The following is a 12,088-nucleotide window of genomic DNA, read 5'->3' as shown; positions in this document are numbered from 1 at the left end:
AGGGATATTGGTCTAAAATTCTCTTTTTTTGTTGTGTCTCTGCCAGGCTTTGGTATCAGGATGATGTTGGCCTCATAAAATGAGTTAGGGAGGATTCTCTCTTTCTTTATTGATTGGAATAGTTTCAGAAGGGATGGTACCAGCTCCTCTTTGTACCTCTGGTAGAATTCAGCTGTGAATCTCTCTGGCCCTGGACTTTTTTTGGTTGGTAGGCTATTAGTTATTGCCTCAGTTTCAGAGCCTGTTACTGGACTACTCAGAGATTCAACTTCATCCTGGTTTAGTCTTGGGGTGGTGTATATGTCCAGGAATTTATCCATTCCTTCTAGATTTTCTAGTTTATTTGCATAGAGGTGTTTATGGTATTCTTTGATGGTAGTTTGTATTTCTCTGGGATCGGTGATGATATCCCCTTTATCATTTTTTATTGCATCTATTTGATTCTTCTCTCTTTTCTTCTTTATTATTCTTCCTAGCGGTCTGTCAATTTTGTTGATCTTTTCAAAAAACCAACTCCTGGATTCATTGATTTTTTTGAAGGGTTTTTTGTATCTCTGTCTCCTTCAATTCTGCTCTGATCTTAGTTATTTCATGTCTTCTGCTAGATTTTGAATGTGTTTGCTCTTGCTTCTCTAGTTCTTTTAACTTTGTTGTTAGGGTGTCAATTTTAGATCATCGCTGCTTTCTCTTGTGGGCATTTAGTGCTATAAATTTCCCTCTACCCACTGCTTTAAATGTGTCCCAGAGATTCTGGTATGTTGTGTCTTTGTTCTCTTTGGTTTCAAAGAACATCTTTATTTCTGCCTTCATTTCGTTATGTAAAGTAGTCATTCAGGAGCAGGTTGTTCAGTTTCCATGTAGTTGTGCTGTTTTTGGGAAGTCTCTTAGTCCTGAGTTCTAATTTGATTGCACTGTGGTCTGAGAGACAGTTTGTTGTGATTTCTGTTCTTTTACATTTGCTAAGGTGTGTTTTACTCCCAATTATGTGGTAAATTTTGGAATAAGTTTGATGTGGTGCTGAGAAGAATGTATATTCTGTTGATTTGGGGTGGAGAGTTCTGTAGATGTCTATTAGGTCTGCTTGGTGAAGAGCTGAGTTCAAGTCCTGGATCTTCTTGTTAACCTTCTGTCTCATTGATCTGTCTAATATTGACAGTGGGGGTTAAAGTCCCCTATTACTATTGTGTGGGAGTCTAAGTCTCTTTGTAGGTCTCTAGGATTTGCTTTATGAATCTGGGTGCACCTTTATTGGGTGTATATATATTCAGGATAGTTAGCTCTTCTTGTTGAATTGATCGCTTTACCATTATGTAATGGCCTTCTTTGTCTCTTTTGATCTTTGTTGGTTTGAAGTCTGTTTTATCAGAGACTAGGATTGCAACCCCTGGTTTTTTTGCTTTCCATTTGCTTGGTAGATCTTCCTCTATCTCTTTATTTTGAGCCTATGTGTGTCTCTGCATGCAAGATGGGTCTCCTGAATACAGCATGCTGATGGGTCTTGACTCTTTATCCAGTTGCTAGTCTGTGTCTTTTAATTGGAGCATTTAGCCCATTTACATTTAAGGTTTGTATTGTTTTGTGTGAATTTGATCCTGTCATTATGATGTTGCCTGATTATTTTGCCCGTGAATTGATGCAATTTCTTCATAGCATCAATGCTTTTTACAATTTGGCATGTTTTTGCAGTGGCTGGTACTGGTTGTTCCTTTCCATGTTTAGTGCTTCCTTCAGGAGCTCTTGTAAGGCAGGCCTGGTGGTGGCAAAATCTCTCAGTGTTTGCTTGTTTGTAAAGGATTTTATTTTTCCTTCACTTATGAAGCTTATTTTGGCTGTATATAAAATTCTGGGTTGTAAATTGTTTTCTTTAAGAATGTTGAATATTGGCTCCCACTGTCTTCTGGCTTGTAGGGTTTCAGCAGAGGGATCCACTGTTAGTCTGATGGGCTTCCCTTTGTGCGTAACCCGACCTTTCTCTCTGACTGCCCTTAACATTTTTTCATTCATTTCAACCTTGGTGAATCTGACAGTTATGTGTCTTGGGGTTGCTCTTCTCTAGGAGTATCTTTGTAGTGGTCTCTGTATTTCCTGAATTTGAATGTTGGCCTGCTTTGCTATGTTGGGGAAGTTCTCCTGGATAATATGCTGAAGAGTTTTTTCTAACTCAATTCCATTTTCCCTGTTACTTTCAGGTTCACCAATCAAACGTAGATTTGGTCTTTTCACATAGTCCTATATTTCTTGGAGGCTTTGTTTGTTTCTTTTCACTGCTTTTTCTCTTATCTTGTCTTCTTACTTCATTTCATTAATTTGATCTTCAGTCACTGATATCCTTTCTTCCACTTGATTGAATCAACTATTGAAGCTTGTGCATGTGTCATGTAGTTTTGTGCCATGGTTTTCAGCTCCATCAGGTCATTTAAGGTCTTGTCTACACTGTTTATTTCAGTTAGCCATTCATCTAACCTTTTTTCAAGGTTTTCAGCTTCCTTGCAGTGGGTTCCAACATGCTCCTTTTGCTCAGAGAAGCTTGTTATTACCAGCCTTCTGAAGCTTACTTCTGTCAAGTCGTCAAAGTCATTCTCCATCCAGTTTTGTTCCATTGCTGGCAAGGAGCTGCAATCCTTGGAGAAGAGGTGCTCTGGTTTTTGGAATTTTCAGCTTTTCTGCTCTGGTTTCTCCCCATCTTTGCGATTTTATCTACCTTTGGTCTTTGATGTTGGTGACCTACAGATGGGGTTTTGGTGTGGATGTCCTTTTTGTTGACGTTGATGCTATTCGTTTCTGTTTGTTAGTTTTCCTTCTAACAGTCAGGCTCCTCAGCTGCAGATCTGTTGGAGTTTACTGGAGTTCCACTCCAGACCCTGTTTGCCTGGGTATCAAAAGCAAATATTGCAGAACAGCAAATATTGCAGAACAGCAATTATTGCTGCCTGATTCTTCCTCTGGAAGCTTCGTCCCAGAGGGGCACCTGCCTATATGAGGTGTCAGTTGGCCCCTACTGGGAGGTGTCTGTCAGTCAGGCTACACGGGCATCAGGGACCCACTTAAAGAGGCAGTCTATCCCTTCTCAGAGCTTGAGTGACATGCTGAGAGAACCACTGCTCTCTTTAGAGCTGTCGGATAGGGACGTTTAAGCCTGCAGAAGTTGTCTACTGTATTTTATTCAGGTGTGCCCTGCCCACAGAGGTGGAGTCTAGAGAGGCAGTAGGCCTTGCTGAGTTGCAGTGGGTTCTGCCCAGTTCGAGCTTCTGAGCCACTTTGTTTACTTTCTGAAGCCTCAGCAGTGGCGGACACCCCTCTCCCCACCAGGGTCCTGCCTTGCAGGTCAATCTCAGACTGCTGCGCTAGCAGTGAGCAAGGCTCCCTGGGAGTGGGACCTGGGGAGCCAGGCACGGGATGAAATCCCCTGGTCTGCCAATTGCTAAGACTGTGGGAGAAGCGTAGTATTTAGGCGAGCGTGTACCCTTCCTCCAGGTACAGTCTGTCATTGCTTCCTTTGGCTAGAAAAGGGAAATCTCCTGATCCCTTGTGCTTCCCAGGTGAGGAGACGCCCCACCCTGCTTTGGCTCACCCTCCGTGGGCTGCACCCACTCTCCAACCAGTCCCAATGAGAAGAACCAGGTACCTCAGTTGGAAATGCAGAAATCACCCGTCTTCTGTGTCAGTCTCACTGGGAGCTGTAAACTAGAGCTGTTCCTATTTGGTTGTCTTGGAAGTGACTTCAACATTATTATATACTTAATTTATCTCCTTTATTCTGTTAATGTGACTAATTATATCAATTGATTTTCAAATGTTCAACTGACCACGCAGTTCTAGAAAAATCCCAACTTGGCTGTGATATATTTTTCTTTTTATATATTGCTAGATTGAGGTTGCTAATTGTTTAGGATTTTGGTATCTATAGTCATGAGTGATACTGACCATTTTTACCATTTTAAGTATATAATTCTGTTGAATTCTATATTTTCTCTTATAGCCTTGTCATCTTTTGCTATTAGATTAGAAGATTGTACTATCTCCATAAATGAGTGAGCAAGTGTTTCCTCTTGTCATACTCTCTAGAAAACTGTTTTCATGTGAAAATTCTAATCACTAGGCTGGGCACGGTGGCTCAAGCCTGTAATCCCAGCACTTTGGGAGGCCGAGATGGGCGGATCACAAGGTCAGGAGATTGAGACCATCCTGGCTAACAGAGTGAAACCCTGTCTCTACTAAAAAAAATACAAAAAACTAGCCGGGCGAGGTGGCGGGCGCCTGTAATCTCAGCTACTCGGGAGGCTGAGGCAGGAGAATGGCGTCAACCCGGGAGGCGGAGCTTGCAGTGAGCTGAGATCCGGCCACTGCACTCCAGCCTGGGCGACAGAGCCAGACTCCATCTCAAAAAAAAAAAAAAAAAAAAAGAAAATTCTAATCACTATGTATTTCCATGTTGAGAAAAGTAATTGTAATTGAAAACGTACTTGGCTATAACACATATCTGATCTAAATTTGAAAGTCTTAATTTAGATGTCATTTAGAAAATTATTTGAAGAGACAGAGAATAGGTTGGGTGTCGTGGCTTACACATGTCATCTGAGCGCTTTGGGAGGCTGAGGCAGGCAGATCAGCTGAGATCAGGAGTTTGAGATCAGCCTGGCCAACATGGTGACATTCCCGTCTCTACTCCAAATACAAAACTTAGCTGGGTGGCGCATGCCTGTAATCCCAACTTGGGAGGCCACGACAGGAGAATTGCTTGAACCTGGGAGGCGGAGGTTGCAGTGAGCTGAGATCGTGCTACTGCACTGCAGCCTGGGTGACAGAGCAAGACTCTGTCTCAAAAAATAAAGAATAAAAAGAAAAGAAAGGAAAAGAAAAAGAAAAAGAGAGAGAATGAAATGGTAAGGACCATATGGACAAAGGACCCTAATTTAATAATTTTAAAGAGAACATAGAGAAGTATCTTGATCCTTTTTCCATCTCCAACACTAATACAGCCTTGTTCCTCAAAATTAAATTTTATACTATGTTTTGATAAAATAATACTTAACGATAAGATAAATATTTCTATCCCACTCCAGTGGCCCAATTTATGTCAAGTAAAACTAATGAACATATAGATGCTAAACACATATAATGTTTTTTTGTTACTGTATGATCGTGATTTTATATTACTATTAACTTTTTTGGCTTACGTTTTTTGTTGTTGTAAAATATATGCAACATAAAATGTACTATTTTTACCATTTTAAGTATACAATTCTGTGGTGTTAAATACATTCATATTGTTGTACAACCTTCACAACAGTCTCCAGTATTTTTTCATCTTCCCCAACTGAAACTCTGTATCCATTAAACAATAACTCACCATCTTAATATTAAGATTCCAATGTATGAACCCTGAATGTCTTTCCATTTACTTGTGTTATCTTAATTTCTTTTAAAAATATTTCATAGTCTTCATTATGTCTTTTACTTCCTCAGTTGTTTATTTTTAAGCATTTTATAATTTTAGATGCTATTGTAAATGGAATTATTCTGTTCATTTTCTTTCTTTATTGTTTGTTTTTAATGCATAGAAACACAACTGATTTGTGTATGTTGGTGTTGTATCCCACAGCTTTGTGGAATTCATTGATTAGTTCTAAAATTTTTCTTGGAATCTTCAGTTTTATACATATAAAATCATGTCATGTGCTAAAAGACATAATTTTACTTTTTCCTTTCCAATTTGGTTGCCTTTTATTTCATTTTGTTTCCTAATTTCTCTGGTGAGGACCTTAGTAGTTTTTGAATAAACTTTCCAATTTATTTTGAAAATATGAGGCAATATTTTAAAGTTGACCATAATTATCTCTTTTTATAATTTTCTTTATTGTCAAGGGAAACCTCTAACATTATTTTGGCTGTAATTAAACTCTACACAAATAGCCAAAGACATATTGACAAACTGGCCCTGTATTGCTTTTACTTTTTCCATCTTAGTTGTACTTTTTATACTGTTTTTTTTTTTCTATCTGAAGTATTTGTTAAGTCAAACACTATAGATTACAAGTAAAATGATTCAGACTGGGAGACTTCCACTGACTCAGAAGTAAAGATGTCAAATAGTGATTATATTGTTTCAGTGCCATACTGGATATGAGATATAAACTTTCCATCACCATTCATCACTCATTATCTTTTTATTAAAGGATAACCCCAATTTATTTGAAGCACGGTTCAGAGTAGGTTCTAAACATACTCTTCTTCAGAGTGTAGATGTTGAATAATTTTGGAATACTAGCTCACATTATGACTAAATCACATTTATTGTGGTACATAGCATAGAGATGCATATGTTCATTAAGTCACTACACATATGTTTATGTAAATATGTAAAACTATATATACAATATGAGTTTGTGTTTTCAGTTTGTTTTTTGTCCTTAAGCATTTTAAACATAATTATTTTCTTTTATTTTTTATCAGATCTGGTATCTGAACTTCTTTAGAGTTGAATCTAACCACTTGTTGTTTTCTTAAATCTTGCCCCTGCTAGATTGTTTTCTTAGGCACTGTGTAATTTAGTGTTGGGTGTTTTTCATCAATGGAACTTCTTCTATGAAGCCCTTACATGGTGGTTGAGGGCCTGTCCCCCACAAAGACATTTTATGTGTTTGCTTCTCTAAGGGACTTTACTACCACTAACCTGGGACCCCCTATACTGTTAATCTTACAGCTAGAAGTTTTTTGAAATATTTAGGCAGTATGAAATCAAGCCCTTAAACCTACATGCACTTTAGAGTTGTTTTTAAAAATTACCCGGGCTAACTTTGTTCCCCTGCTTAGGCTGAGACAGATATAGCTTTTTTACTGAGTTTATTCTGTTGTTTTTTGAATTTCTTAAATTTTATTCTTAGCTTATTAATATTCAGTCTTCTCTTTAAATCTAAGTTATTAAGACATAATCCTTTATCCTTTGAGGAATTTATCATATTAGTGATGGGGTATGGATGTGTATATAAACATAATTCCAAGGTGGGCTGGGAAATTTAGCCTGTAGTTGGATTACTGTTACTCAGAGACAACTTTGTATTATAGAAGGGAGAGCAAAATTTGGGAATACAGCCACCTGTTTCTGCCACACTCACTGTTGCATCGGTTCTAAAGATAAATAAAACTTTATATTTTATGAAGAACATACTGAACTATACTTCAGTTAGATGAAGTTGTCAAATTTTTATTCAGGTAAGTGGTCTAGAAAGTGGAACATTATATATTTAGATTATTCTACAGCTTTGAAATTATTTCCTGTACTACTGCTGTGATTAAGGAAGTAGTATAGGAAATAATTATACTCATTAAAATTTTTATGCTATTTTGTTTACAGAACAGCGCAACAATAAAAACTGCCATTAAAAGCACTAACATTTTGATGATTCCTCCTCATGACAAGTAAACAAAGCAAACACATACATACATACACAAGTACACACACACATCTTCCCTTACAGGATACTTTCATAACCTATATGTCTTTGGGAAACTGTTATAACTACATAAAATCATATTTTGGATCTCTGGGTTTTCAGTAGTTTCAGTAAATGTGATTTTAAAGGATTATATTGTGTTGACAAAATTAAATTCCTCTGAGTTGTGATTTTAGGCAAATTATTTAGTGTTTTTTTCATTTTAACTTTTTCTGTATATATAAAATGTTTTTGGTAATGTCTTCCTTAATCACAGCAGTAGTATAGGAAATAATTTCAAAGCTGCAGAATAATCTAAAATGCTGAGTGAATAATAGAATATTTATTTACAACTCTGCCTAAATAAAAATTGATATATTAACTACTCAGTGTTGGGAAGCTTAGGGTCATGGCAAAGTGTGACAATGTGACAAGCATTATTTATTGATTCAAAAATTAAAATTGCGTTATTATAAGCCTAGTTAAAAAAATTAAGCATGAATTGGTTCCTTTTTTAATGTCCAGTAACTGTTTAACATACATTGATAATTGAAAAGTGAATACTGGACTAAGGTTGTTTGGCATCAACTTCAGAGTTGTTGAGAGAGTTTGCTGTAGTAGCAAAACTCTTATCAGTTTTTCAGTTATTCGAGTGCAATTAACCTATGCAGTAATCTACCTCAAATTATTATTCAAACAACCGTTTAGATAGGATATTAAGTTTGAATTTACTCAATTGCTATTTTTAAAATTTCTTGTAATTGTTTTAAAACTCCTGAAAACACTTAGGTCATTTCATATTTTTCTTTGAATGGTTTTATCCTTAACATTTAGAGAGAAACTTTTATTCAAAATGTAGAAATCATAACATTTAGACTATCATCTTATTTGAATAGCTGTGGAAAAAATTAAGATATCAAAACAAGTTAGGAAAATGAAGGTTATTGTTTAGCCATCACATACCATTCAACAAAATATTTTGTGTATAAAGCCTTTCCTATTTCAAAATATTCATATCAAAAATTTCTTTAAATTATTGGCTACTCGATTTTTTAAAACTCAGATAGTTTTATTATGTAATTATAAGCTTATAATCTGAGATTACCTTACATTTCTTGCATTATTTATGTTAATTATGTATCTGCGGAACACTTTGAAATTGCAGGTTTGATTTTTTAAAATTACAATTTGCACTCAGAAACAATCATTAAGATTTTTCAACATTTTACTATTAAAACATTGTTTTTCTTGCTTAGTTGGGTCAAAACTATTGAATATAGAGAACTTACTGTAAATGAATCTAGTTTAAGAAAACACATTCTAACAATTGTTTGTATTAAATGAAAGTATTTGTTTATATGATCCTTAGATGATTTATACTTTATGATTACGTACTACTTTTCATGCTGACATGTTGATAGGCAGCACTGTACTTTTGTGCACATATAGCTCCAGCTTCCTGTGTTTCAGTCTGAGTCATGGTAAAGTGGGAAATATGAGTTTGAAGATTAAGTACTGAGCTTAAAACACTTAATTTTTTCCCACTCTTGCATTGAAATAGTGGGAGCACAGGTAGTTGAGACCAAAGCAGGCCACTTGTTACTGTTGACTTAAGTACAACCAGTGGTCGAAGTGTTTAGCCCTTTGGGAAGTTTTGTGATTGAACAAGAACGCAGGAGTTATTTTGATAAGAGAAAGTAGCAATGGGGCCAAAACTATGGTCATCCTTAAGCTCTGAAGCAGGCCAAGGATGAAGGGCTATAAAGTGTTTGCTCTTCCAAATGAACAAAGATAAATTCACCTAGGAAAATAAACTTAGTATTTGGTCAATTTGCAACAAAATGGTCAAAGAATTGAACTGTTTATTTTAGAACTTGGCCTAAGGACGTATGGGAAAATAGTTCAGCATCTCCATTTCTGGCCTGATTTTCACAACAGATTTGGAAACAGAGCAGAAAATTAATGCACAAACATGTTTAACAATACCAAACAAAATGTTGTAAATCCAAAATGAAAATTGAAACTGCGTGAGGAAGTAGAGCAAAGCTTTTACTGAGGAGTGCTTGCTAATTTTGCAGCCAGTTTTCTTAGCAAGTATACCAAGTAGTGTTAAAAATTGAAGTCTTGTTGATTTGAGAGGCTATTTTCTCTCAGTTCTCCATTCTTGGAATATGATGTTCTTCTGTCTGTTGGAGGGAGGATTTAATTTAAGCATAATTCTACTCTAAAAACCTATCCATCAAGAAAGGCTATATTATCTTGCCTTTTATTTAATAAGCATCCTTATCTGGAATTAGTTTGTGCTTTTTATTAGATGTTGTGTTACATTAGACAGCTAACCAAAAACCTGATTTTTTTATAGCTTCTCAAGTTGTAGGAATTTCTGTTGTAGCAGATTTAGAACTACTTATTTTGTAAAAGCATTTATATGAAAACCCCACAAACAGTGAGCTATTTGCTTTGTTTGATGTATTTGGGACAAAGAGTAACTATACTGTCTTCAGGTTTAACTCTATAATTTTCTCTAGTAGTAAATCCCAGAACACTGTTACTTTGCTATGCTTGGTGCCTAAGTGTTCTTGCAATAAACACAGCCTGTCATGCTGTGAAAATCTTCCCCATTTGGCCTCCTTCTGAGGTTGCAGGGAAATTGAATTTTCTTCTGACTGAAAGATGTTATAAAACAATGAAGTTAAAGTAAAAGCCTCATGTAGGAGCTGAATATACCTTGGTCTAGATGGCATGTCTGTGATAATGAGAGCCGGGGCTTTGGTTTGTTTTGTATAGGATTTTAATGATCATTCCTGCTTTTAAGTGTTTAGAGATTAGTAGCTTCTGCTCTGACAACCTGTCTATAGAAAATGGAATACTGATCATATTATATTGTCTTTGTTTAAATTTTAAGGGATGTTTTGTTTTGACAGTTGACTACTGGTCATGACTCGTTAGCATAGGAAATTAACATTTTTGTTTGAGACATTCAAAGCAACAATAAACTATTGGAGGTTGAGGATATACAGCAAAAGAAAACGTGTCTGAAGTTAGAAAGATGAGAAAATGAGAAAGGCAATAGAGGGACCAAATTCTGTAAGAATGTGAGTGAACAATTTCTTAAGCATCAGTTCAACTTGATAATGATAATTATACCTATAATTTATGAAATATTTCTATGTGTATATACTTCATTCACGTTCATATTGCTATTTAATCTTAACTGTAAGAGATGAATATCATTATAATAACCATTTTACAGAGAAGTAAACAGACTCTGAAAAGTTAAACTACTTGCCTAAAATCACATGACTGGCATCTGAATTCCTTAACCCAGTACACCATACTGCCTGACAGACTAAGCTTAACTAAGTATCTATAACTAATATGTAAATACATATACATCTTTTAAACAAGTAAGAATGTTATATTGTGTTTGATCAGTTTTCAGAGTATATGGGTTTAAACTTGCAAGTTTTGTTTGCAAGTTTTAAATGGACAGCAAAGTTTGGGATTTTAGGAACCCCATATTTATAGCTAATCCTGAAAGAACTCAACATGTCAATGATTGCAGCATCTCTTCCGCATTTGAGACTGAAGCTATTCAACTCCAGTTCAACTTTAAATAAAAGGGTTTATTTTATTCTGGCCTACTAAAAGCTGCTTAAAAGACCAAAAACAAACCAACAAGCCTTTGACAGCAAGTTCGTTAGCACTGAATTTAGGACCTTATACATATTCAGAGTTCAGTATGTATTTGTTGAATCAGATAAGCTTATGCTGTATTCCGCTAAGAAACATTTAACCATATAAAACATTTTAAAAATTATATTGTCAAATCTACTAATTTTTAATGTCTCCTTAATTAACATGCAAGGCATGATTAATATTTTGCTGTTTCTTAAACTGATAATCACTTTTCTATAGTTATTCTAGGTTCCATTATAAATACTCTATAGAAGGGGTAGACAAATATTTTTCTGTAAAGGGCCAGTTAGTAAATACCTTTGACTTTGTAGATCATAGCTTCTCTATAGCAACTACTCAACTCTGCTGAAAAGAAATCATATGCAGTCAATACATGAATGGAGGTGGCTGTGATCTAGTAGAACTTTATTCCCCAATACAGACAGATTAGCCCCTTAACTGTAGCTTGCAGACTCTACTCTGTAGGAACATACTCAATGGTTTAATCTTAACCTTTTCTAGATCTTACCTACTTTTAGAGGAAGCTGGAAACATGCATGTGCTTTCTAACAAAAACCATTTGAGAATATATGTTTACATATAAGCATTATGTATTAGTATTAATGTTTATGTGATTATCATTTGCATATAAGATGTGAAAAAGTTACAAATAATAATTGCTGATTTTAATTTATAATTTGAATTTTTTTTGTTTATGTTACAAAATAAGATTTTTTTTTTTTTCTCCTCATCCCAGGGAGATTCTATACAAGCAGGTGAGGACTCACCATTCTCAGATTCCGTCACCTTGGAACAAACTACAAGTAATATTGGCGGAACCAGTGGACGTGTTAGTTTATGGATGCAGTGGGTGCTTCCCAAAGTTACTGTAAAGCTCTTTGCTCCAGATCCTGAAAATAAAGGCACAGGTACAGGATTGCTTTTCTTCTTCTTTTCCTTTTTTTTTTTTTTTTTTT

The 12,088-nt window shown here is 35.5% G+C and overlaps 1 protein-coding gene across 1 annotated transcript in view; it reads left to right on the top strand.

Annotated features, from left to right (window-relative positions):
* Positions 1-12,088, top strand: part of VPS13B (vacuolar protein sorting 13 homolog B (yeast)) — a 542,268-nt gene that overhangs the window by 158,155 nt on the left and 372,025 nt on the right. Inside the window, exon 8 of the mRNA XM_011966737.1 lies at positions 11,869-12,040. Within this exon, the coding sequence (XP_011822127.1) occupies positions 11,869-12,040 (172 nt within the window). The remainder of the gene's footprint in view (positions 1-11,868; positions 12,041-12,088) is intronic.

Source organism: Mandrillus leucophaeus, unplaced genomic scaffold, assembly GCF_000951045.1.
Source record: "Mandrillus leucophaeus isolate KB7577 unplaced genomic scaffold, Mleu.le_1.0 Scaffold770, whole genome shotgun sequence".
NCBI lineage: Eukaryota > Metazoa > Chordata > Mammalia > Primates > Cercopithecidae > Mandrillus > Mandrillus leucophaeus.
This window is presented reverse-complemented; position numbering and strand designations above follow the sequence as displayed.